At 50.8% G+C, this 27,204-nt stretch overlaps 1 protein-coding gene across 1 annotated transcript; it reads left to right on the top strand.

Moving 5' to 3' along the window:
• The first annotated feature begins 12,081 nt into the window (after positions 1-12,081).
• Positions 12,082-23,098, top strand: CACNG5 (calcium voltage-gated channel auxiliary subunit gamma 5). The gene is made up of 6 exons (XM_058817296.1): positions 12,082-12,279; positions 19,683-19,949; positions 20,521-20,607; positions 21,489-21,629; positions 22,217-22,362; positions 22,820-23,098. The coding sequence occupies exons 2-6, from the start codon at positions 19,742-19,744 to the stop codon at positions 23,075-23,077; spliced, it is 840 nt and encodes a 279-aa protein (XP_058673279.1). The 5' UTR covers positions 12,082-12,279; positions 19,683-19,741; the 3' UTR covers positions 23,078-23,098.
• The last annotated feature ends 4,106 nt before the right edge of the window (positions 23,099-27,204 follow it).

The raw sequence follows: 27,204 nt of genomic DNA, 5'->3' as shown, positions 1-27,204 counted from the left end.
TCACAGGATTGAAGCTCAGGCTGATTCAGTTACTGGGTTTGTTGGCTGAGTTTGCCCTGAGGAATTGTTGAAATTCAGGGTTTTTTTGCAAAGAGTGTTTTCCAGGCTACTTCACATCTGTCATCCAATACGCTCAGCTTCTGAAGGCCACGAACACATCCCAGACCTTGGGAGCTTTCTGCAGAGCAGGACAGGGGCTTTGGGGACACATCCGTGCCCTGGGCTCATGGACACAGAGTTGGTGCCTCCAGGGCAGGGGAAGGGGGTCCTGAGCTCTCCATCCTGCCAGAGCTGCACCCCCAGCCAGTGGGGCCAGGATTTGGGGCCAAACCACCACAAGGAGTGGTTGTGGGGCTGTTGGCTTTTGGGGTGACGCTTGGACATGAGTTTCTGAGCAATCTCCTTGGGGATAAACGAGTCTGGCAGAGCAGTGGGTGCTGGACATGGACCCAGAGGGATGGGAGAGCTGCTGATACCCCATGGCCACACTCCACCTAAGACTGGGGGTCTCATGAGCAGGACAATCCCCCAAGTTAAAATTGGGGTGAGTCAGGTCTCACAAGGGGGTGGTGAGAGCCTGTGTGGGCTGTGGAAAAGGGGAAAATGCCTGTAACGCTGCTCTTTGGCTCTTTCTAAGCAGGCAAGATCAAGCTGGTGGTTCTGGGGAAAATGAAGCGTTCAAAGCTCCTGCAGGAGAAGCTGAAGCTCTCCGTGCCTGCCACATGAGAGCATCTCCATCAGGAATGTTCCCAGCACCATAAATCACACCAAGTGTTCGTGCCTGCCTCCCCCAGCCCCAGCCTCTCTTCAGAGATTTGGGTATTTGATTCAGAAACCTCAGGATATTTTTGCAGAGCTGGTGTGTGTGAGCTGCAAATAAAACCAGCTCCTCTGAGAACTGCTTGGGTAGCTGAAATGATGACTGCATTAATTACCACGAGGTAATTATAATCCCACCTGCTCCCTGGGGAGCTGAGGCAAAGCAAAGGCAAATCAATCAGGGGCCCAAATCAGGACAGCTTTGCCATGTGTGGATGCCTTGTCCTCAAAGGATGTTTTCCCTGTCTGTCACTTGTCACCTTCCCAAAGTGCTGCTGCACCCAAAGAAATGGGGATGGGATGAGGAGAGCAGGGCTGGACCCACAGAGTTACCTGCAAAAGTTGTTTTTATTACTTTTTTCCCCTCTTTCCCAAAAGAAGGGCATGGGATGAGGCAGATCTCACGGGAAATGAGTCAAGGCTGCTCCTCCTCTGGGGACTTGCTGCATTTGCTGCCAGGGTGACAGTGTCAGACAGCAGCTGCCACTTGCAGGGCTCATTACTGGGCCCTGAGTCAGTGCCTGCCATCCCAGCAGAGGCTGTGGCACAGTCTGATGAGGGACAGGAAATCATTCCAAAGCCAATTTAAAGCACCCTACCTGGGTGAGGAAAAAAAAAAAAAAAAAAAGCCAAGGAAACAACCCCACAACCCCACAGTGGAAGTTTGCTTAGAAATATTTTAGATCTTACTCTTGCCCATCAAGGGTGGCAAAAATCACTTGTCTCTACATGCTGGGAATGAATTTGTGTCTGTGTCTGAGAGAGAGAGTTTGGTCCACACCTGTCCTTTCTTTCCTATTTGGGGCCTTGATCCATCCCCACCTTCCCTTGCTCCTCTATTCAGAACACTTCATAAAACTCAGTGCCTATAACAGGGAGGCTTCCTAATCCATACAAAACATTCTGCAACAATTTCTATATAAACCCTCATTAAAACTTCAGCATTCCCAGGGATACCTCCAGAAAAACTCTTTTTAACAGGATGCATTTGCTTCTCCTTAAGTGTGGCTGTGTCTGGGACACTGATTAGGTGTGATTCCAGGGAAAATCCACCAGAAACAGCTATAAAAGCAACCAGCAAGGGCAGAGGGAAGGAAAGGCCAGCAGTGAGAGCATCCCAAATCCCCTTGGATCATTTCCTGGTCCTTTTGGGATAAGTCATTTAGCATTCCTGTGCCTGATTGACACTAACATCATTAAAAGGTTGGTAATGAATTTCAGTGCTATATAAATCACAGGGAAAACTATTACCCTTAATCCCAGCGTTACGAGGCTTCAATAATTAATGTCATCTGAACCTGTTTCCAAAACATGACCTTTGAAATGAGATTGCTGTGGCCAGAGCCATCCCTCATGCTGCAGGCAGCTGCTTCCAGCCAGCCTGGTGGCTGCAGTGGGGCTGGGGATGGGTCCAGAGCCAGGAGCAGCTCCAGAGGGACCCTGTGCTGTGGCAATTCCACTCCTTGTGCAGCAGGATCACAGAAAACACCAGGAGTGAGGGAAAAAAAAAGCACTGCCAGCATCAATTGCAGCTTGTGCCATTGTAGGGCACTGCCCTGCAGGGCGAAAGGGCAGAATGTGGGCACTCCCTGCTCTTTCAGACTCCTTCTCTCCCATGCGGGGATGCTCAGATCCCTGGGCAGCCTGGGACCAAAGGCTGCACCTGGAAACCTCCTGGACTGGCCCATCCTCCTCTTTTATCCCCCAGTTTAGCCCCAAATGATGACAGAGGGTATTTTATTTTAAATAAATCTCTAACTTCCATTCACACGTGTGCCTTTTGTTGTTCTGTGAGTCAGAGCCGCTCGGGGAGGCTGAGAAAGGCTCCACACATTTATTTTATTTTTTTTTTCAGGCTTTCACACAGCATGTGGGTGCTGGGTTAAAAATAATGTGGCACCTCTCCTTGAGCTTCCTCCCAAGCAGCAGATCCAGGCAGAGGGATGTGCAGGGGAAACAGCAAATGGAGCTGCAGCTCCAACAGCCCACAGAGTTAATTCCTTTAATTTAGTCATGGTGCAAGCAGGATGTGGAAACCCTCCCAGGGAGAGGGGAAGGGCTGCTGTTCTTTGGTGCTGTGAGTTTTACGTCTTTCCCTGTTTTCAGTGCTTGAAAAATAAAGCAGCAAGGCTGCTGGGATAAGGAGCAGAAGTTGTGCTGAACTCCTTCCACACCACAGTAAGACAAAGTAAAAATTCTCCAGAGTAGAAATCCATTTTGATTTAAGTGAAATGTACATCTTTGAGTCTGTGGTTAGAAAACATGGCTCTGTAGCCTGACTGCAAAGCCTGGGATAGAGAAACTGATTCAGTGAAAGACAGAGATAAAGGGGGGGAGACAGAGGGTGATAGAGAGAGACAGAGAGACTGCCGTGAGAGCAGCTCAACCTGACCTAAGAATTCTTTCTGATAAAGAATAACTAGCAGCAAATGTCATGTGAAATTTGTAAAAATGAATATGCATGAACCTATTGTGAAATTGTACGCAGATGTATTTGAGAGACAAATAAAAAGAGACCTGAAGTTCCCAGAGGTACACGTGTCATTTTAGGGGAACAATTCCTACACGCATCCAGTGCTGCAATAAACATACCGGCTTTACAACTTCCACAAAAGTTGTGGAGTTTTGATTATCTCCACAAAACAACAGGACCTGGCTGCAGCAGCCCACCCCACCTGCACAGGGCTGGGAGTGCTCAGGTGTGCCCATCTCACCTGCACAGGGCTGGGAGTGCTCAGGTGTGCCCATCTCACCTGCACCATGCTGGGAGTGCTCAGGTGTGCCCATCTCACCTGCACCATGCTGGGAGTGCTCAGGTGTGCCCATCTCACCTGCACAGAGCTGGGAGTGCTCAGGTGTGCCCATCTCACCTGCACCATGCTGGGAGTGCTCAGGTGTGCCCATCTCACCTGCACAGAGCTGGGAGTGCTCAGGTGTGCCCATCTCACCTGCACCATGCTGGGAGTGCTCAGGTGTGCCCATCTCACCTGCACAGGGCTGGGAGTGCTCAGGTGTGCCCATCCCAAAGCCAAGCTGCTGGTGCCAGTTTTGCTGCCTGTAGGGGGACACAGTGTGGGTTAATGAAGGTGGTACAGAATGCAATCTTATCCCCTAAAGAGTTGCAGCTGAACCAATTATTAAAGATTAGGAGCAGGCCTGATGTTAACAGGCCACACCTGCTGCAAATAAGGACAGTGTTATGAAAGAGTGGATTGGTGGGACCAGGAGGAGTCAGTGCTTAGAGGAGATGTCTGTGAGAAATTATTGAGAAGGTACAAAACTCCAGCAACATGGAATCCTTGCACTATAATGATAATAGAACTCTCAATATACAAGGCAACAGCTGCCCAGTGTGAAATACCCCACAAACACCACCCAAGAGAAACAAAAATCTCCAAAGTCTCTTTTAGGAGGTGGTTCCCAGCCCTTGGGTTCCCTGGCCGTGGTGCTGGGGCATCTCTGCCCACCCAGTGCCCCCCGAGCCTCCCCCCAGCCCTGCTGCCCACGAAATGACAGAAAACAGCAAGAGCTGAACAGCTGGCACAGAGCATCCTTCACCTCCCACACAAGGCACAGCAGCTCCAGCATCCCAGCTTGGTGCATTCACTGCTCACTCTGCTCTGCTCAGGCAAACACCGAAACCCCTGCCTGAGGCTGAGCTCGGTGCCCAAAATGCCTCTCCCAGCCTGGTGTGCAGGTAAAATTGCTCAGGAGCTGTGGTCTGACACCAGATCAGAGCCATGGCTGGGCTCAGGGGTGCCTGCCCTTTGCTGGGTGGATTTGCTGTCCAAATAATTCAGCACAGAACAAATCTGAGGGAGCAGGAGGCGAGGCAAAGCTGAGGTTTCATAGCAGCTGGTGGCCCGGGCTGACAGGGCCAGACCTTTTATTTCATATTGACCTGAGTGCCTTCAAGGCAGCTTCTATTGAAAGGGAAAAGACCAGGGAAAAGCATCCCTGCAGATGTCACCTGTCAGCATCAAACCCTTGCAGCTGAAATGAGATGTGCCCGCCACCCCCAGAGCACTGCTGCCAGCCCAGGAGAGCTGCTGTAACAAATCACTTCTGTTCCGAGCCTCTAATGAAGCTCAAATCCCTCCTCAGTAACGAGGTTTGACCTTGGGTGCACCCTAAAAGCTGCTGCTGAGGTGTCCATGGAGCTTCAAGCTTCCACACTGATTAAAGGGGGCTACAAAAGGCAGCTGCAGAGCCAAGGGCTGGCAGAGCCCAGCCCTGCAGGGTCTGGCACAGCTGTGGCACATCCTGACCCGGCCAAGGTCCCACCCAGCCTCACTGGCCCCACGTGTGGCTGTGCAGGAGGATCCACACGAGGAAAGAGCCCAGAACGAGCAGTGAAAAGTGGGGAAGGAAAATGATGCTGCCAGCTGGTGTTATGTGAAACAATTAACTGAATCCAGCTACTGCAGGGTTTGGCAAAATCCTGCCCCAAGGCTTGGGGGGATGCTGAGAAGATGCAAAGTGCTGATGGTCCTGTCTGGATCAGCCATGCCAAGCTTCTGTCCAAGAGAAGGATTTTCCATTTCACTGGTTTTCCCATCATGAGGGAAGTTCACGTCGTGGGGAGGAATTCTGGAGAGCTGCTAACGAGGTGGGAGAGTTGAGCTGTGCTGCTGCTGGCTTTGGGAGGCATCACTGGTGCTCCCTCTGATCCAGCCTGTGGGAAATGCTCCTGGTGATTGTGCAGAGCTTTGGGCAGGAGCTGCTGTGTGGGACAGGCGGCAGCAGCAAATCCACCCGAGTGTTTCAGGGCATCTGCGTGGAAACAAAGGGGAGGGGAAGAAGCTGAAGCTCAGAGCGTGCATTTCTAATTGATTATATGCATGGCTGCTGGGGGCCTCTCACACTGTGTGGTTAATTATGTCACTGTGTGAGCTGCAGCTTTATTTGTGCTGCACTCCAATGGTCCTGCCCAGGGCCCAGGCAGCAGCAGAGCAGGTTGTCTGTCAGGAAAAATGAAGGTCTGCTTTGTTTGGGGTTTCTTTTTAACAATATAGAGAAAAGAAGAACGATGAGCAGCCAATTACTGTGATAAAATCATCGACCCTGATAGCACATGGGGAACATCCAGTCCTAACAAGCCTCCTGTAGATTTGTGATTTTATTGGCAATTCCCTGCTCATGATCTCCATCCCAGGGAAGCCTCTTTCTCCTGGGATCCCCAGAGGGCATTGCCCCTCTGGCTGCCTTTTCCAGTGCAGAATCCATTCTGCTGACCAAACCCCTGCTTTGTCCTTACTGTCAAACCCCCAAGGGATTTGCTGCTTTAAATGGGAATAAGAGCCCAGGAAAACATGCTGAATTCACTATCATTAAGTATTGCTGTAACTCTGTGTGAAAGAACTTATTATATAAGTTATATAAGTTATGGCATGAGTTTTACAAGTATAAATAACCAGAAACCTACTGGGAGGCAGTTTTCTACCAGTCTGGACCTGGAACTTGCCTATTTTGGGCTCTACCACGTTCTTGTTGAAGAAATCCAAACCTCCACATCTGCATCAGCTTCTCAAACCAAGCAGAGCTCACCAAGCCTGAGCACAGGGCTCCATTGATTCCAAACAAGCCACCCAACAACACCTCCTCCGCATCTCAGAGCTCACTTTATTTTGGGGTTTTCTATTTCAAGCACTCCTGTTTTGCTAGCTGGGGACGCCTCAGCAAAGATGCAGCACGTTTCAGCCAGGGAGCTGGGCACTGTGGAGTGTGAGCAAAGCCCCTGCAGAGGATGAGCTGTCCCTGCAGAGATTTCCATGCAGCCCCGGGCTCCAGGGGCTGGGATAAGACCCATGAGCTCCCTGGGGCTCCTGCATGGTGGGTGACCCTTTCCTTGTCCCCCCTGCTCTGTCCAAGGGAGTGTCCCATTGCTGGCACCTCCACGGAGCTGCTTCCTTCTTCCTGGCTCTGTCTCTCATTGTGTTTTGGCTGAATCACCCAGGCTGGCAGGGGTTTCCAGAGCCCAGAGCATCTGTCCCTGTGTCCCTCTGTCCTGCCTGTGCCCCAGCCCTGCCAGGCTGGCTCTGTCCAGCACACCGGGCTCGCTGGCTGTTCTGTCCTGAGCTGTGCATTTCTCGCTGCTGCTGGAGCAGCTGCCCCTGCCCCGGTCCCAAAGGAGCGCTTGGGGCAGAGTTTGGGGTGCAGTAAGGGAGGGGAGGAGGCCCCGAGGGGCAGGAGCAGGGCTGGCTCCCATCACCCCTGCTCACAGCTCGGGGGTGGGAGCGGGAGAAGGGAAAGGAGGAAAAAAGCGGGGAATAGAGAGAAAGTGGGGAAATACAGGGAAAGGATGAAAGGAGAGGCAGGAATGGGGAAAGGGGATTGAGGGAAGCGAGCGGGGGGTGGGGGTAGAGAGGAAGAAGGGGTGGATGGAGAAGGAGGGAGGGGAGGGAAGAAGGGGAGGCTGGAGCAAGGGAAGGAGGGATGAAGGGAGGGAGGGAACGGGGGCACGGGGGGGAGGGAGAGGTGGGCTGGCCCCGGCGGCGCCATGTGATGCCCTCTCCTCCCCGGGCTCTCCCGGCGCGGCGCGGAGCGAGCGGAGCATCCCCGGGGCCGAGTCCCGCCCGCAGCATCCCGGGGCCGGTGAGTGCCGGGACTGCCATGGGGAGGGCAGGGCTGGGGCTCCCTCCGTGCCCGGACAGGGCTCCGTACCCTCCGTGCCCGGGAGCGGGGAGGGAATGGTCCCGGGGATGGCTCCGTGGAGCTCCCAATGGGATGTAAAGCCCTGAAAGTTTACAGGCGAGGGAAGAGGGAGCGGGTGCGGAGCCGCAGGGCTCAGGGCGGTATCCCTGTGCTTTCCGTATTCCCCGTGGAGTGGCACCCGGCCGGGCACCGCCCCGGGCAGCATCCGCCGCATCGCAGCCAGCCCCGGAGGTGCCCGTGTGCCCTGCCCGGGGCTGGCACCGCTCGGTGGCGGCGTTTGGCTTCTCCCGATTGCCCACGGAGGGACCTGAGCACGAGGAAGGCGGAAAATCCCCGAGATGCTCATCCCTGGGCTTCCCTCGCTGGCTGCTCAGACAGGGGCCGTGCATGGGGGATGCTGAGCGCATCCCCTGCCCAGGGCGAGCTCGGAGCGCTCTGCCCAGGAACGGGTGGGAGCTTTTCCCAGGGAACGGGAAATGTGCGGGAAGCCGGGCTGTCAATGTTTCGCAGTGTTGAGCAAACCCCTTGGAGAGGGGAGTGAGAATGGAGCGAGGCTCTCTGAGAAAAACCTGACCTGGTTCTTAAGCGGAGTGAGGGAAGCGCCGGGGGTGAGGGAGAGGCTGGGTGGGATCCTGTGTTACCATAAGAACAGAGAGAGGGACCTGGAGCCTGTCCTCGCTCCACGAGCCCCTTACCCACAGCCCGGGGAAGGTGGTGAGATTGAAATGTGAGATGTGAGATGTGGAGTCTCAGCCACCGCGGTGAGCAGGGAGGATCTGTCAGACGCGGCCTTTGGCTCCTGATTAATCGCCGGATGTTGGGAGAACTTCACCAGCCCTGGCACGGGATGCTCTGTGCAGCTTTCAGGGCTGCGGCTGCCGGGCACGGAGCTGCAGGAGCTCCTCAGGGTGCCCAGGGACCTTGGCACCACTGTCACCATTGTCACCAGTGTGTCCGTGTATCCCCACTGTGTCCCGGTATCCCCACCGTGTCCGTGTATCCCCACTGTGTCCCTGTATCCCCACTGTGTTCCTGTATCCCCACTGTGTCCCTGTATCCCCACTGTGTCCGTGTATCCCCACCATGTCCGTGTATCCCCACTGTGTCCCTGTATCCCCACTGTGTCCCTGTATCCCCAAACCCCCCCGGGGGACAGGAGTCCCCATCAGGTGCCTGCAGGGTACAGGTGAGCCTTTGGAAAGGGCAGCCAAGGTGCTGCATCCCCTGGAGATAGCACAGCTTCAGCCAGAGCGCTGCTAAAGAGCATTTCAGCTAAAGAAGAGAATTTCTGCTGAGTTTCCCGCAGCAGCAGTGAGTGCTGACCCGGGCTGGCAGCTCTGCTGGAGGAGTGAGCATTCTGTGTCTCCATCTCTGCTGCCCTTTGGCTTCACAAGTGCCTCAGCTCCTTTCAGAGGCTCCTCTGCCACCCTTTGAGCAGCACATTTCAGTCTGTCGTGTCAGGACCCACGTAAAAAGCCCCAGGGCAGGAGTCTGGCTGCCAGCAGCCCATCCTGTGCCATCACACCCTGCCCCAGGTGACATCCAGGGCACAGAAATGCCTCTGCCTGGGGTTTCTCTCATTCCTTGCTGTATTCTTGGAGCTGTTGAATATATTCATTGAGCTGAATGAATTTCCACCTGGCAGCATCCATAGCACAGCTTTTGCAGCTTCAGCTTTATTTATGGAGAGGGGAGGGAATGTAAAATACAAAAGAGAAATAAAGCACAAGCCTGCAGAGATTTCAATGGTATCAGTGAGCTGTGAGAGGCTGGAGTGAGCACCAGGAGCTTTTCCTAAATCATCTGGGAAGATTTAAAACCCTTGGGTTTTACACCCTGGATTTAACATGGCATTTTTAAAATCACTTTTGACCTAGATCCCATCATCCAGTGATGTGGGGATCTTAATCTCACTGAAATTAAAGACAGTTTGGGTTCTAGGTGTGTTCTAGAAACATGGCTTGGTGTCAAAGTCACACTGATTTTTAAAACTGTTTAGTCACAACTTCTGATATTTGTAGTAAAATATTTACTGGCAAAATGGAATTTGTGCAAGGACACCACACATGCCTTCATCAGCTCAGAAAACGGATTTTCACAGATGAGTGGAGTTTGTATGTGGTCTTCTAGGAAGACAGGAATTACAGGTTTTCTTTATTAATGACAGAGCTATTGCTTATCAGTGGAAAACCTTGTTAGAGCCATGTCAGGGCTGCACTGAGGGCGTTATTGGAGCAGGACAGCAGCTGCACCCACTGACCCAGCACAACTTGTGGGTAATTCATGTCCCCACCCGGTGCCCATCAGCGCTTCCTGATGCCATCCCCATCCTCAGGGAGCACCAGGACCTGCCTGGTGGCCCTGGCTCCTTCCCAGGAGACACAGAATGGGGAGCACAGAGGTTCCTTTTCCCTGCAGCAGCTCTAGCTGGGGACACCAGGTCAGGTGTAGGTGGCAGGAGAGGCGCTGCTGGTACAAAGGGAACAGGAGAGGGGCACAGGCAGACACCTGGCACACACAGCCAGGCCAGGGCTCACCTGGGAGGAGCTGCTGGCCTGGGGAAGGATGGAGAAAAGTCAGACCAAGTCCATTCCCTGCCTGTTCCCATAGAATTTGGCAGGATGTGGCTGCACCTCCCTGTGCTGAGCAGGACAGGTGAGCCCACGGCCTCCTGAGCACCCCGTGCCTGTTCTCAGGCTGCTCCACCTCATGAATGGCTGTTAAATACTGGAACTGGTAATAAATCTCGCTAAAATCTGGGTGGTAGAAAGTTTGGTACCTCCAGTATTATAAGCACCTGTTATGTACAATAATATTACTAATTATGAAACCCCACAAGCTGCATAAAGCAAACACCTTTCCTGTGTGAAAATGGGACCAAACTTTAGTGGCTGCTCAGTGTCACACCTGGGGAGTTGTCATGAAGACATCACCAACAGCTTCCAAGGAGCTGTGTCCCAAAATGCTGGGGCAAAATCAGCATTTTGGAGCAGCTGCTGGCCTTGGTCACTGGTTCAGTGGCAGCCACCAGTGTCACTGGGTTGTGAAGTCGTTTGCAGAGGTGTGGCTGACACAGCCCTTGTGCACTTCATGCCATCGTTTCAGTGCTCAGAGGCTTTGCAGCTGAGCTGGTTTCCAGGCAGGGAGGAGGGATTGCAGTCTCCTGGCTAACGAGGCACTGCTCCCTCCCTCCATCCATCATCCTTAACCACGCTGAGGGATGCAGTTCCCTGCAGCAGCCCTGGGCACACGTGCTGCCTGCCCCATGTGCCATCTCTGCAGCCCTCAGAGAGCACAGGGATTTCTGCCTTCCTCTCATTTATCACTGAAAACGTTCATAAAACCCCTCCAGCACTGGTGAGAAGGGCGGGAGTGGGGGGAGAGCTGTGGCTTCCTGCCTCCCCAGCTCAGGTACTCACCAACACAGGCAGTGCAAGAGCTTTAATTAGCTCCTGATGCTATTTTTACCTCCCAGCAGCTTAATTTAGCTCAAGCTGTCATGCAGTGATCATTAAGGGGAAAGGAACTGGGGGTGTTGGCCCCTCTGAGCTGAGCTCAGGCTGCACCTGGGGCTTTTCTTAGACCGTGCACAGCAGTGAGTGCTTGCAGCCCACAGACATTTCATGGACAGCCCTTGAAGTGCTTACCCTGAGTTTGGGGGCTCTGCTCACGCCCACTTCAGCTCAAAACATCATCAATATCTCACAGAAGAGGTGCTTGAGTGCTTCAATCGTTACCTGCCTTGCTGCTGGAAGGACGCAGAAACCTTGAAAAGCTGCAAGGAAGAGGATTATTCTCCCCTTTTTAATCTACAAGGCTCTTATAGGACTTTGTGCCAACTTGAATGATACTTGGGAGGGGAAAAGGGCCAGCTGTTAAAGCTTTAACAGCCCCCCAGAGCAGCCCAGGTTGGTGCTGAGTGAGGGGATGTGCAGGGCTGAGCCAGCTGCTCTCCCTCATCCCTGGCTCTGTCCCTGTGCCCAGGGCAGCACTGAACAGGGTCACTGGATCGTTGGGGTGCTGCCGTTCGTGCCTTTGGGATGTAAATGCAAGCCCCAGTGCACCCCAGGCAGAGGTTAATGGGCAGCACAGCCCCCGTGGCAGAGAGGTCCTGCAGCTCCTCCAGCTCAGTCCCAGCAGCTTTCCTTTGCAGCATTGGATATTTCCCTCTCTCATTCTGCTTTTGTGGCTTTTTGTAGGGTATTGAAAGCAGCAGTTGGGCTCAGGTCCCTGGCTGTGAGCATTCTGACACACTGTGGGCAGCAGAATTCTGTGTCAGGGTTGGTGGGGAGAGAGGGCTTTGGGAAGAGCTCTGCAAAGGGCAGGGCTCAGCTATTGTTAGGGATGCAAACTCTGAGCAGATATATTTAGGTTAGACCTGGAGAGCTGGACCAGGATTTGTGGGCAATATTGCAAGCTCAGAGCTTTGTCTCCTGTTTCCCTCTCAAGAAATGCACTCTGTGTAATTTTTGCACTTTGTGTAATTTTTGCACTTTGTGCTTTTCTACACCACCCCAGGGCAGGAGCTGCCAGCACGTGGATGCAGAGACCTGCCTGCCATCTGCCTGTCCCTGTGTCCCAGCGCCCTGCAAGCCTCCTGAGGGCCAGTCAGAGGGGGAGAGCTGAGGCTGTGCCCTCCCTTCAGCCCCTGCCCGTTTCCAGAGCCATCCCAGACCATCCAGCAGCTGAAGCCTCCAGTGAGGACCCTCATCCCTGCAGCTGATCTGCCAGAACTGCTCTTCCCACCTCCAGCCCCATCACAGGTTCTCCTCTTGCCAAAGCATCCCTTCAGCTGGGTTAGCAGAGGTAAGAGCCTGAGGGAAAGGGAGACACGTGGGTGGGATGGGTGCTATAAAAGTTTTGTGGGGGATATCTGTGCATCCAGCAGGACCATGTGAATGAGGCTGGCTGTACACACACAGGCTGTGAACCAGGAGCACGGGGGCTGCTTGCTGGATGATTTTATTTGCTGGAAGTTGCTGGGTTCATCCCAAGCCATTAGTGTGAAAGAGCTGGAGCAGTGCCATCACTCCGGAGAGTGCAGCAGCCTGGCAGAGATGGCCAGTTTGGGAATTGGTCTGCTTTCAGGGCTGGGGTGGGAAATAAATCTCAGTAACTTCTCCTTTGACCTTGGGAATATCATTTGATCTCCTTATATTTGGAGCTGAGGTGGGCTGAATTATCAGCAACAGCCCTCTGCAAACCTGACCCAGGTAAAAGGGCAGGTTTTGAGCAATCCACAGCAAAAAGGCTGATGTGAGATAAAGCAGGAGAGGGAAGTGGGTCAGCCTTGCAGATTCAAGTTATGGCGCTTTCTATACAACATTTCCATCACTCTTGCACTGCCATGGCAGGATTTTTTTTCACCAAACTGTAAAAAATAACTCTGGCAAGAAATGAAGCACAGGAAGTGCTAAGGAAAAGAGAACTTCTCAGAAAAATTATGTAAGTCAAGTTTAAGAGAGAAAATCCCAATCTCATTACCAAAATCAGTTAGTGGTGAGCCTTGCAGCGTGTGAGCTCACATGTGGTTTCTTACTGATTATTTGTCAGGTGCTCCTGGTGTGTGGTGACAAGCACAAAATTAATAGGTTTGTTATTGCTGTGGCTCAATCTGGGATTAAATAACTCATAACCAGCCTTCTTTTTATTCATTTATTTATTTGTAAAGCTCCCTGGAGAGCCTGTGTGCCCATTGATCAGTGCTGCCGTGTCCGTGTGTCGGTAATGGCAGCTCCCAGTGAGGGGAGGCCTTCAAGCCCAGTATTGATCCTTTTGAAGTTTGTTTGCTCATAGTCACTGTTACAAGCCCGTGTTCAAACTGCCATGAGATGGGCTGCTTTATTTCTTAATATTAGGCTAAACCTCCTCCACATCAAAAAGATTTATTTCTGCACTAATTTTTCCAATACGTGTTTTCTGTCTCCGAAACCGAGCTGACAATTCTGTGTGACACTAATGCAGCTCTTAAAGCTGCCTGATGTATTTCAGCATCCTCATGTGCCAGGGGAGTTGGTGAGTGCCAGCAGCCCAGGACAGGGCACCTGGAACACCATGGACCAGCTCCAACATATATCCTCTTTGGAAATTTCTTTTTCAGTGAAAAACAGGAGATACTGCTTTTCTCTGCAGCCATCTCTGCTCTCTTCTATGGATCCAGAGAAGCCCTGTGCTCCTCTCCTGCTGCAGCACACCTTTTCCAAGCTTCAGGAGGGTGTGTTTCTTCCCAAGCAGTAATTCCAAAACCAGAGCTGTCTTTCCCAGCTGCCCAGTTTTCCAGGTCAGGTTTGTGGAACTGCTGCTCCTGCGATCCCAGATGGAGCCGTGGGCGCTGCCCTCACCATCTCCTCCTCTTCCTCTCCTCAGCTGTGGTTAAAGTCAGCTCCCCATGTGCTCCTCACACTGGTCCAACCTTCGCTGCCAACCCAAAGAGCCCCAGTTCAGCTGCCCTCAGGCTGCAGCCTGCACACCCTGTTTTGGGACCGAAGAATTGGCACCCTTTGGGTGCTCCATGAGCTCGGTGGGATGATTCTATTTCACCAGGGTTATTAATGACCAAATCAGCCTTTTCTGGCTTTGCTGTGAGGGAGCCAGGGTGACTGTGCTGTCTGAAGGAGGGTGACAGTGGTGACAGTGCAGGGGTGGCCTGGGCACAGTCCTGCCTGCCCAAGCACTGCCAGCTCTCAGAAGTTTTGCTCTGAGAGAGCTGCTCTCCTTGACCTATTTTTTTTTCTCACATCCATGGCCTGTATTGTGTCCTGAGGAAGGGATCACACTGCTTGAAGGCCCTTTATTATTTTTAGCCAGCCCAATTTCTTGTTGCAGCTTAGTGGGATCTGGTCCTTTCAGTTCAGCTCCATCTCAGCTCACGCTCTCCAGCATTTGATTGCTCCTCCCCAGGTCCCTGATGTTCTTTGTACATCCATTGCTCACTCAGAGGGTTTCCTATCCCCTTGCACTGGCTGCATTTCTTCTCCTTTATGTCCTGCTCAGCCTCTCCCACTGCTCCAGATCCATGGCTAAATCTCTGATTTCCCTTGGCCCTTGGTTTGCAGCATGGACCAGGCATTCACAGCATTCACAGGCCACCAGGCTTGTCCTGGACCTCAAACAAACCGTTCACAAACAAACCCTTCCCTCCTGTCTGCTCTGATAACCTTGGCACTGCTTCCCTTCCTCCCAAATGTCAGGAAATTGGAAATGATGTCATACAAAAATCAATGGCTCTGCTCCTTCTGCCTTTACCCAGGCCAGGAGGGAGCTGCTGTTTTCTGGTGAGCCCAGGGCAGTGATTTATTGAGGTGACCCATCCTGTCCAGGCAGCTGACCTGTGATATATTCATTCATTTTTCTCAGCCCACCCACAGAGCAGTGCCTTGTGCTTGGCATTAGGCCACAGATGTGGCCTCAGAAATCTGCCCAGGATATTTCCTTTCTGTGACTGTGGAGCTACAGGTAAGGACTTACCCCAAATCTGGGTGAGAAACAGATTTGGAGAAACCCCAAATCTTGTGTTAGAAACACAGTGCTCATTTCTCTGGTGCTCATTTCATTCCCCAAAGGATTCAGGCCCGGCAAGGGCCATGTGCTGTTTCCATCAGCAACTGTTGCTCCAAGGCAAGGAGAAATTCATTATGAAGACTGCAGATTACATTGCAGACTGCCTTTATTATTCCCTGGACTACTACCAGAATGCACAGTGTGATCGAAGGAGCAGGAGCAGTTCTGAGGTTCCATTTCCTGGAAATCACTGGGGCTCCACTCATTTAATTTAAAATCCAGCTCCTGTTGGAAACCAAACAGCCATAGGAAGCATAACACAATTGATAAAGGTCACTGTGGACTAAATCATGCCTGATGATCCAGCCAGCTCCTGTTCTTGTCCCTGAAAAACCTTTCCCTTGGGAGCCCTGTGAGTCCTCCAGGTGCTGGGCCTGGGGAGGGTTTGTTTCAGGCAGAGCTTCCGCACCATCCCTACCTGTAGGAGTGTGAGGGGGTAGGATGGTGGGGATGGATGGAGATGAGAGATCTCTGCAGCCAGGTCTGGAACTTTGGGTTTATTGCAAAGGGCCTGGGTGCAGGGCCCTGCTGGGAGCTGCCAGACACAGCTCAGAGCAGGCCCGAGGGGGAGAGAGGATGAGAGGGAAAGAGCACAAAAGTGTAAGAGAGCAAAAATGTAAGAGAGTAAAAGGGGTAAGAGAGTGAGGTTCCCATTACAATACAATAAATCTTCTTCTGTGTTGAATATTCTAATTCTCACTAACCAATCTAGTACAAGGTACAAATCCTACAGCATTTCCATACAGCCTAGAAGAATCATTACATTACCACACTGTGTTACATTTTAAACCCCAAAAAACTCCTCTTTGGGCGCCTTCTGCCAAGCTGTAGGGTCTGCTCTGACCCTTGGGCCTGTCTGCAAGCAGAGGGTGTTGTTCCATCAAAAGGGGATCACCTTCAGCTGGCCACACCATTGCTTTCCAGTTGTTCAGTAACTGAGGGATCTCAAAGTTTGCTTTCATTTCAATCTCACTTATAGTTTCTATATTCTCAAAATCTTTTGCCAGACAATCATATTTATAAGGTTTTCCTGTTTCATCTTCCCCAACACCTATCCCTGTTCCCCATCACATCAGCTTGGATTCTATATTCCAGTGGGGCAGAAATAGGCACCAGTCTCTAACACACCCATGATCTCATGGAAATTGAAGTGTGAGAGGGAAAGGAATGAGGCAATTGAGAGGTGCAGTTTTGATGCCCAACCCCTGTCCCTGCTGCTCACATCACATCAGCAGAAATGAGCCCAAATGGGTCTATTTTCTAGTGCCTGATGTTGGTGGACAGCAAATCACAGGAAATACTTCATTATTCCCCTCTAAGTGTCTTTATCTGGACCTTCACATACTCCCTACTATGATTTTTTCCTCGTTATTAACTAAAATGTGCAGGGAGGATGGTTGTTGATGATACATGAGCCAAGAATATATCCCAGCTCTTTCTACCATTTTGGCACCAAAATGCCAAGAGGGATGAGACACCCTGTAGTAAATGCTGCTCATTTTGAGGCAGCAACTAGAAAATATGGCTCTGGCTGAGCTAGGGAGAAGAATGGATGAGCAGAAGTATCTGTGTTTTGGCTGTTTGATTGCTGAATCCGATGGGATCCATAGAGATGGGAGATGGTATCTTCCTCAGGAAACGGGAGCTGCAGGGCTGATGTGCTTCTCTGCCCCATAACCACCAATTTCTTCTGGCTGCTGTCTCTTAATTCTTCAGGGAAGAAAGAATCTGAGCATCCTCTCAGCACTTGGCTCCTTGCTCCCCTAGCAGGGAGGTATTTCTCCTGGGAACACATCCTACTTTCCTTGAGCTGAGGGAAGCATTAAATAACACTGAAAATGAGGCTGGTGAGCAAAGCCAAAGGTGGAGGGAAAGATTGCAGGAGTGTGAGCTGGAGCACTTTCTTGGGCTGTCTGGAGACAGCAATCCCCTTCCTGTAGGTTGGAACCTTCTGGGAAAAGGCTCAGTGTGAACGTAGGAAGAGCCAAATCTTTAATTTCATATGGAAGGGAATTGTCAAAGCTGTTGCAGAGCTCGAGGGTGAGAGTACATCTGCTTCCTACCGAGATGTACTTGCCTGCTTTGGACTCAGGGTCAGATCTGATAATTAAAGACTCTCTCTCCTTCTCTGCCTTTCACTCAAGAATTTGATACTCTTCCAGCAGCATTCCCTGCTTTTCTCTCTTATTGCTGCCCAGAGCAGTGAGCTGGAGGGGCACACAGACCTTGGATGTCGCATCTGTTCAGTAAATGCCTTTCTTTGGACTCCACAGTAACTACAAGTCTCCTTCATGTTAATCTAAATGAATCTGCTGCAAGCACAACCCAGGATGGGTGTGGGGAGCTGGTGCTGTGGATTTGTGAGACAGAAGTGCTGGGGATGAGCACTGCAAGAGTTCAGAGCTCCCCAGAGTACTGGAGGAGCAAGAAACCTCTCTCAGCATCACCTGCTCGCTTTCACCATGAGGGAATTATGGCACAACATTATCCTTGGAGGCTTTCAGGTGTAAAAGTACAAGCTGTGAGAACTTTTGGCGTCTCTCAGAGTCTGTGTAAGCAAGGGAGAATTAATCTATTTGCATCTGAGGCACTAGAAAAAAAACACACCCTCCTCCAGTCTGTTTGACCGTGTTGGAACAGAGAGTTGTCATCTCCTGGTCCAGGCAGGATTTGTGTCTCCTGATTTAATCACTAAGCCCACCACCTTTACTGCAGTGATAACAGCAACAGGACTTCCCTCCCAGGGGCTCTGCTCACCAAGGGAGCACAGGAGTGATGGAGCCACTCCTGAGGGTGTGAAACAAAACCAGTGCAGCTCTAAAGGGAGTCCAAGGAGGATGCAGCCTGCTTAAAAAGTCAGTAGCTTTTGTTGTACAGCTGGATTTAGATATTTTTTCCTTACTGCTTGCAGTGCTGAATAGCAGCAGAATGTGCCTTGGAATATACATGACATGGCATTTATCTGTGATTCATTCTGCCTTTACAGCAGCAGTCAGTGGCACTATCTGCCTCCTTGCTACTCCACACAAGACCATCTCTCACACAAATCTTTTTCCTTCTTGCTTTTATTCCTTTAATCTTTTCTTGCTGTGGGTTCCCCCCACCCTTCCCCCCATACCAATTTCACTTTTTCTCTACTGCACCAAGTGCTCTGATTTCTGGTGCTGTTTTATCAGCCTGCAGGGCACCACAGGAACTGCTAATTTGCCCAAAGTAGCAAATGTGCAGTAAAATAATAATAATTTTAAAATATGCTATACATAAGGGACATGGGCATGAGAGAACCTTTTCTTTTAAGGTTTGCCCAGGCCTGGCTGCAGCTCTCTGTCCCCATTTCCTTGCCTCTCTCCAGAGCACAAGGTGGGTTTGGACAAGGGAGGGTAGTGGCAGCTCTGGCAAGAGCAATACAACAACAACAAAAAAAGCAGATTGTTGTGTCATGCCGCTCTGCTTCAAGTTTGGTGATGTCATAAATGTAGCATGGCTTTTGCAAAATTAGCATGATCTCCTAATTGGTAGATCTACCATGGGAGTGGAACAGTGGCAGTGTTGGAGGGGAGAGGGATGGTGATGGGAGCTGCTCAGGGCTGGGCTTGGTCCAGCAGTTAAGAGCAGCTTTGTTAATCCTTGATCGTGGTGTCAGTGATCCTCAGCAGCTCCTGTGCCAGGGACTGGCAGCTCTTGATAAGGCCCTGCAGGGAGATAAGATAAGATGCTGCCTCCATCCTTTGGGGGATCAGTGCCAGCTCTGGCTGGAGCAGCAGGAATTCACCTGCAGCAATCCAACAGGAGCCAAGGAAGGAGCTGCTCCCAATCCTATCCATGCTGTGTGTCTTAGTTTGGAAAGACAGGAGTCTGCTAAGGAAGGCAGGAGCCTCCCCTGAAATGGAAAATGTAAACCCCCTCCCTCTGAATTGCTATAAATTTTAAATTAAGGGGCTCTCAGGCAAAAATATGGGAGCAGGAGTAACAGTTCTTTATTAGGGAAGAAAATAAAAATATAAACAATGCGGTAAACCAAAACAACACTGACAGAACACAACCTGACACCCTGTGGGTCAGGGTGTTGGCAGCAGTCCCATTGGAATTGTGGCTCAGCCCTCCTGCAGTGTCAGGGGTGGTTCTGCTGGAGCAGGGATCCTGGAGAAAGGTGCAGGTTCCTCTGAAGATCCAGTGGAAGAGGAGGCAGCTGCTCCTCTAGGAAATCCAGTGGAGAAGCTGAGCTGGTGTTCCGGAATCTCCAGATTCTGTCCAGGTAGGAATGCTTGGCTGGTGTTCCAGAATCTCCAGATTCTATCCAGGTAGGAATGCTTGGCTCCTCCCTCTGGGCTCACATCTCCCAATGGGATGCTGCAGTTCTTATCAGCCATGCAGGGACATTCAATGGCTGTTATCAGCAGATGTCTCCCCAGAGGGAGGAGTGGTTGTAGAACAGAATAAGGAAAAACTGCTCACTTAACAGAAGACAACTGCCATACAATGGTAAATAGAATACAATTTGCTTGGCAATCCAGGACAGTGTACCATTCCCCATCCCATCTCTGCTGTGCCATTCCCCATCCCAGCCCGGCGCGGGGCAGCAGGGCACTGGGGTTTGATTCAAGCTCTGGCTCTGTCAGTGATTGTTCCAATGGCTCCTCTCAATCCAGGGCAGAGTTTGGAGGCTCCGTGCTGGGCTCTCCTCCTGTCCCGTCCCGCGGTGCTGCCGATGCTGTTGGCCATGAGCGCCTGCAGCAGGAAGGCGCTGACCCTGCTCAGCTCAGTGTTCGCCGTCTGCGGCCTCGGCCTCCTGGGCATCTCTGTCAGCACTGACTACTGGCTCTACCTGGAGGAGGGCATCGTCCAGCCCCAGAACCAGACGGCCGAGATCAAGCTCTCACTGCACTCGGGGCTCTGGAGGGTCTGCTTTCTGGCAGGTAGGGTCAAAAACATCCCCTGGGTTTGTTGTGTGTCAGTGCCACCCTGCAGAAAAGGTGTCAGAACTCAGTTCCAATAAAAAAGGCCAAGAAAAATGGGATTTTAGAGGCTCCGTCTGTCCCTGCTTCCAAACTCAGGCACAACCTTTGGCAAGCAATGTCATCTCTTCATGCCTGACTTTAACAGCCCAAAGGATAAATCTGGCTTTGCACACAGGCTTAGGTGATTTTGCTGCTGCCCTGCCAGACCCCCTGCCCTGTTCCAGAGCTGCAGCCATGATGCCTTGGGCAGCAGCTAAAAACTTTCCATTTCATCCCTGCAAATTCAGATTCAGGTCAGCTGGACCGTTCCCTCCACCTGTGCCAAGTTTGATGAAGCAACTTGGCTGCAGGGACAGAGTTGAATAGAACCCAAGGGAATGGGAATCTCAAAGTGACCAACCTGAAACGTCGCAAAGTTTCAGCTGCTTAGGAAAAGTCAGGAGAGAAGTGAGGAGCTCTGATATGGCCCCTGGGATGATTTTAAAACCCCTGGCTCCAGAGTTCACATTTTTGTCCACATCTGCCACAGGTGAGGAGCGTGGCCGGTGCTTCACCATCGAATACGTCATGCCCATGAACATCCAGCTGACCTCTGAATCCACAATCAACGTCCTGAGTAAGTGATTTGGTGGGGTTCCACCCTTTACATCCTGCAAATCACCGAGTCCCAAGCACTAGGGACCCTCCCCAAGAAGTCCCCTTTGTGTCCTTGCCAAAGAAGCTCTGAGTTCCTTGACAGTGCTGCCACACAATGATGCAACTACATTTTTGCTATGGGAATTGCCCAGAGAGCTCCTAAGTTTTTGGGGACATCCCTTTTTAGTGGCAGGATGGCCATGAAGGCTCTAAGCTGTACAGTTTCCTGTCACTGATCATTCAGCACTAATGTTTATCAAAGTGTTTGGCTTTTTAGTCTCCTCCATAATTTGCAGCTGTATTTATTCCCTTGCAATTTCATACATTATATAGCAGGAGGAATTGAGGATGGAGTGTCACAGCTCTCACAATGAATTCTGCAGTCATTTTTGAATTAATAAATAGAAGTATTTTAAAAACACTTGTGCAGTGAAACTAGAGAAAAATGCAGGTTCTGATGGTTTTCTATGCAACATTTCACACAGGAACCTTCAGAAATGCAAACATCAGCAGAGTCACCACCATGGAGGTGGGACCCTGGCACAGGCTGTCCGGAGAGTCTGTGGATGCTCCATCCTGAAAATGTTCAAGGCCAGGCTGGATGGAGCCTGGAGCAACCTGGGACAGTGGAAGGTGTTCCTGCCCATGGCAGAGAGCTGGAACATAAGGTCCCTTCCAACCCAAACCATTCTGTGATCCCATAATTCTCTGTTTTACTCAGCTCATTAGCAAGGAGAGAAACTCAGACACAACATGGTCTGAGCAGGAGGGTTAGAGCCCTCTCACACAGCCAAGCACATTTCTCACACTATTTAGGGAATATTCACCTGTTCCCACTTCCCTCTGCTCCTCTCTCACCAGAGATGATCCGCTCTGCCACCCCTTTCCCTCTGGTCAGCCTCTTCTTCATGTTCATCGGCTTCATCCTGAGCAACATCGGCCACATCCGGCCCCACAGGACCATCCTCGCCTTCGTCTCGGGGATCTTCTTCATCCTCTCAGGTGAGTGCTGCGAGCCAGGTTTTCTCCTGACAGCCCATGAGCATGGAGCACGTTTGCTTTGGTAGCTGCTGGTGCTCTCCTGACCTGCCCTGGTGGCTCCTTGTCAGACTCATCACTCCCAGCTCAGTCCCACAGCCTGATCAGACCTCGTGGGATGGATGCAGAGCTGTGTGGAAATGTGGGGAAAGGCTGCCCAACCCATGCAGGAGCAGGTGCTGGGGGACAGGATGTTTCTTGTGAAACATCAGTTGCAGGAGAGATCTGAAACTTCAAACTGCTCAGTTGGGCTGTGTCTACATGAGAAAAGTGAATGTTTTATTCATGGTGTTGTGCAAGTGCTGAACAAATAGCTGTGACAGCTGAGCTTTGAAGCAGCTCCTACTGGAGCCAGATCTCTCCTCCCAGTGCTCACAGATTTCTCTGAACAGGGAGTGTTTGACTGGAATGAGAGGAGTTCCCTGGGTTGGAGCAGCAGGAGGGCAGCTCCTTTTCCCAGTTATCACAAGCACACTCCCAAAGCCAGGCCTTCAGGAAGGTGCTTCTTCAGCAGCTTCATCCCTGAAGCATTTCCCACTGTCCCTCCCCAGGTCTGTCACTGGTGGTGGGGCTGGTCCTCTACATATCCAGCATTAATGACGAGATGCTCAACAGGACCAAGGACTCGGAGTCGTTCTTCAATTACAAATATGGCTGGTCCTTTGCCTTCTCTGCCATCTCCTTCCTTCTCACAGAGGTACCCACGTCCTGTATGAAGTGTATCCCATTCCCAGGGGTGGGCAGACTGAGGGTTTTGGCAAAAAGAGGGCTCAGAGGGGTTTAAGGGAGGGCTGGGAGGGTAGAGGGGTGAAGGGGACATGTGGAGGGGACAAACCCAACCTGGAGCACTGATGGGGCATTTGGTCACAGTTTGGTGGAGCTATGCCTGGTGGAGCCAGGCATGAGAAGCAGAGATGTGGTTGTGCTGCATTATTCAGTGCACAGATCCATGGGGCAGGGAGGTGATGGCACTCGGGTGCTTTTGAGCATCAGCACAGCTCAAAGCAGGCGGTTTCTGTGATTTCTGCACAGCCCAAAGCAGGCGGTTTCTGTGATTTCTGCACAGCCCAAAGCAGGCGGTTTCTGTGCTGTCCCGTGCCGCTGGTGGCGCACCGGGGCCAGGGAGGTTCTCAGTCCGTCTGTCTGTCCCGCAGAGCGCCGGGGTGATGTCCGTGTACCTGTTCATGAAGCGCTACACGGCCGAGGACCTCTACAGACCCCACCCCGGCTTCTACCGGCCCCGCCTGAGCAACTGCTCCGACTACTCGGGGCAGTTCCTGCACCCCGACGCGTGGGCGCGGGGCCGCAGCCCCTCGGACATCTCCAGCGAGGCGTCCCTGCAGATGAACAGCAGCTACCCAGCCCTGCTCAAGTGCCCTGACTACGACCAGATGTCCTCGTCCCCGTGCTGAGCCCCCCGGCCCCACAGCCCCTCCGCCCCGACTCCGTTTGTCGTTTTTTTAGGCCGCTCTTTTCTGGCCAATTCTCTATTTATAGGAGCGTAAATATAACCAGAGAGATTGGTTATGTAACCAGTAGTGTAACCTAGAGAATTGGGATGTTTCCCTTTCTTTGGTTTTTTTTTGGGTTGTTTTATTCCTCCCCGCATAACTAAGAATCTCTCCAAAGTCCTCCTCTCTCAGCTCATCCCGCTGAGCAAACAGCAGTTCTGCCTGGGGGATAAATCCAGGGCTGGACTCAAGAGCAGGAAAAAGAAAATAGAGTAGAACTAAGGGGAAAAAAGGTGTATTTTTTGGTGTAGGTAGGTAGGCTGATAAAGTTTGTGCATTCGACTGTATCATTGAATTCTATATTTACTGGCCTGAGCGCCAGCAGGCATAAAAGATTTGTGTAACATTCCAAAAAACCAGCATTAGAAAAACATAAATTTTGTCTTGACTGAACACTTATTGGTTGGTATCTCTCACTGCTGGATATCACTTCCAGCCAGGCTGGAATGGGAAATAGCCATCCTGCCATGACATCCTTCCATGGACACCAGCAGCTCGTTGTTCCTCTCTGGCCACCTGGAAACTGTTGCTTAAATATCCCATGTTAGACTGGAGGCACTCTGGGGTGCTGGGCTGGAGGGATCAGCATCCAAATTTCCTCTGACATCCTACAGACAGGAGGCCTGAAGCATAAATGGGAGAATTTTAGTGCAGCATTGAGTGGAAAACAGCCCAAACCTTTCCCATTGGAAACATCAGGTGCAGGATTTAGAGGAAAGAAGTTATTTCAGTGAAAGGCAAGACCCCAAACTGATTTTGCTGAGATCGTTGGTACAAGTCCACTGCAGCAAAGCAGTTGGCTTATTTTACATTTTGGCAAGAAAATTGTATTTTTGCTGCTTTTTTGTTTGGGGTTTTTCGGTTTTGTTTTTGTTTGTTTGTTTTTTGTTGTTGTGTATTTATTTTGAGGTTTTAAGTTTGAAAATTTCATCTGATGCTTTGGCATTTTGGCCTTAGCCAGCTGCCAGGGGAAAACACCACTGCCACTGAGGGAAAACAAAGGGCAGGGAAGGAAAAGGCTGTGATCCCTCATGCAAGCCCCAGCTCGTCACCTTGCAGGAGAAAGAGCTTTGCCCAAACTTTATTTCTGTTCTTGTTACTTTAAACCTTTCTGAAAATTTCCATTCTGCAGAAAAAAAACAGTCTGGGGATTCTTGGTATATTTGAGCTTGTTTTGTCTTACTGTTAATTAAAAGAAATAGAATATTTGCAGTTTTAACCTCATTTGTAGCACGCTGTGTAATGAATGTTGGACCTGTTGGTTGTTATTTATTTAATATTATTATATATTATTTGCTATTAAATATTTATTATTTATAAACTCCTCCAAAGCAGGGTGCAGCACCACTGTTTGCATCCATTACAACACCCATTCCACAGGACATCACTGCAGGAGTGTATCCAGCCAGCTCTGGAACAGGATTACTCCTCTCCACTTCCTCCAGAGAAGCAAGCAATGCATATTTAGTGTATATCTGGGTAGATTCCTAATTTGCAAAGTTTTAAAATCAGGGCATCTTTCTGTAGACGCAGTTCTATTCACCCTCAGTTTCTGTATGCCCCTCGAGCATTTTTGTGCTCTCACTTAGCCCCAGTTTTTCAGTGCTGTGTGACAGGTTGGCTGCTGGGAAGGTTCAGGCACTAAAGCACAACTCAGCCCCACCTCCAGTACCAAATCTGCTGGTCCTCACCTGCCCCCAGCCTGACAAACCATCGGTTTTCCATCAGGATCCCCATATTCAGTGTGAATTTGGCTCCAGAAATCCACTGCAGTTCACAAGGAATCCTTTTGAGTTCCCCAGGCCTGATCTGCTTTGCTGGGCTTGATGCTGGTGGTTTTTGGTGGCTCAAGGGTTGTTGCCTTTGCATGTAACTCTTGATGGATGCTGACATTCTCAGTCCTTGGGAGGGAGATGTTCAGGATCACCAGAACTGCTGATGGAGCCACAGGGGCTCTCCCATGGCCACATTCCCCTCACTAGGGAGTCATCCTGTGGTTAATCCAGTGCAGCTCCATGAGATGTCCCTGTCCCCAAGTGGAATTTTCCTTTGCACTGATTAAATACAGAATTATTCATTTTATACATTTAAATGTTTGCCTACACAAGTAGAAGAAATTAGAAGAACTTCATGCCTTCCTCAAGGCCCCAGAAGGTTTAGCAGAGTCTAGGGGCGAATTAGAAAAGTAATTATTTTAATTCATTGGAGAGATTCTCATCATGTGGCTGCATTTGTGAGCCTGGGAGTTCACACATTCACCCAGTGAACACAAGTGCAGGACTGCCAGGAAAAAAGTCTGTTAAAATAAATGTTTGCTGTTCGTTCAGCAAGTGCATATTTTAGAGAGGTTAATGTGGTGTTTGCAAAGCTCAGGCAGCAATGGTTGTGTCTTTGGGGGCTGTCCTGTCCCTCCCTAAGTGCCTGTTGTGGCAGCAGCTCTCACTGTGGACATACCAATGCAGTTATCACATCTTTGTGGGCCCCGGAGAAACTTTTCCAGAGCCTTGGATCGTCGGAGCCCTGGCCTGGGTGAGGGGCTGGGGTGAGCTCGCCCGCCCTGCCAGGCTCACTGCCCCAAGAACCAGTCTGGAGCTGCAGTTCTCCAAGGAAGAAATGCTGAGTAAGTACATGCAGCACCCCCTTAGGACACCCATTAATGATTTTATCAACCCTTCTAATTACCTGGCATGGTTTTACCCCACATCCTCCCTTCTTGAGGAGCAGCACTCAGTCCCTTCCTGCAGTCTCGCTCCCACCCACTTCAGTGATGCCCTCTCACTGGGTTCTGTGTCTGCTGCTTTGACTGCAGTAAATAAAAAGTGGAGTTTGAGGGTGAGATACCAATTAAATGAGAGGTTTTACCCCGTGAGTCCTCAGATTCACCCGATGGGATGAGCCAAGCCTCCCCCAGGCCCGTGGGAAGGTGACTGCTGTCTGACACTGCTCAGAAAATGGTTTGTACTGAGAAGCACAAAAATCTTGTTTTTCATGAATGACTAATTGGTGTCAGAGTCTGTGCACAAGGCTGTGGCTCCTTGAACTACAGCAGCAGAGCGAGATACTGGCCTTGTTCTCCTCCAGTTGCTGCTGGAGCACCTTGAGGCTCCAGAGCCCTTTCCTGCACAGTGAAAAAGCCACGATTAAATACAGAAATTCACAAACAGGTGCAGATGACCTGCCCTGCAGTGCTGCTCCCATGGAGCTGTGGTGGCAGTGGGCACAAGGAGCCACTGGAAGGTTCAGGTGAGGGAGGAGGTCCTGTGAGGCAGAACCCCTCAATCCAGGCCAGGAGGCAGCCCAAGAGCCCTGCTGAAGCTGCTGTGAGATGAGATGAGGTTTGGGTGGATGTTTTGAAGCAAGCTGGTGCTGCTCTTGCCCAGGAGCGGCCATGGAGCTGTTGGTCAGGTAGGCAGGGGGAGAGCAAATCCTTCTGCTGGGTATTCCCCAGATGAACTTTGCTGTTGCATCATCTGGACACAGGGGGAAAAACCTGTGCCCTTTATCAGCTTCAAGCAGACAAGACCCAAAGGTATTTTTGATGGTGTTTTTCCCTAAAACACAGCAATGTGGCAGGCTCAGGAGCTGACTTGGTGCACACAGTGTGGAGGTTTCCAGCTCACAGTGCTCTGCTCTCAGGTCCTTGTGTTGCATTATTAATACAATTCATCAAGGTTGTGTATTCATTTTTCCAAAGGTGAGTTGGCCCCATGGGCTATTCAAGGTGTGCTAAGAAATTAAATAGTCTTATTCTTCCCTGCTGATAGCTTGTTAGCTGTGCAGAGCTGGTGTGCCTGTGCTGGGGATGCTGTGTGAGCAGGCAGAATATTCACCTGAGTAAATACTCCTCCACTAATGAGAAGTAGCTGAGAGATATTTATTTTCTTCTTCTTCTTCCTTCCCTCCTTATGGGATTTATTTATTTACTTATTTTTCCCCACATTAACAGTCAAACCTATCTAGAAAAAGCAGCTTTTTATCTTCTTGTTTTCCTCATTCAGTTTTGGGGTGTTGGTAGGGTCTCCTTCCCC

This window comes from Ammospiza caudacuta, chromosome 19 (genome assembly GCF_027887145.1).
Source record: "Ammospiza caudacuta isolate bAmmCau1 chromosome 19, bAmmCau1.pri, whole genome shotgun sequence".
Classification (NCBI taxonomy): domain Eukaryota; kingdom Metazoa; phylum Chordata; class Aves; order Passeriformes; family Passerellidae; genus Ammospiza; species Ammospiza caudacuta.
Note: the sequence above shows the minus strand (reverse complement) of the source record. Positions and strands in the feature narration are given on the sequence as shown.

Excerpts from the sequence above, each read along its gene's own strand:
- CACNG5 (XM_058817296.1), top strand. The coding sequence starts at position 19,742 with ATGCTGTTGGCCATGAGCGCCTGCAGCAGGAAGGCGCTGACCCTGCTC. Across the intron at positions 19,950-20,520 it reads GAGGGTCTGCTTTCTGGCAG|GTGAGGAGCGTGGCCGGTGC; the intron begins GTAGGGTCAAAA and ends CATCTGCCACAG. Across the intron at positions 20,608-21,488 it reads ATCCACAATCAACGTCCTGA|AGATGATCCGCTCTGCCACC; the intron begins GTAAGTGATTTG and ends CTCTCTCACCAG.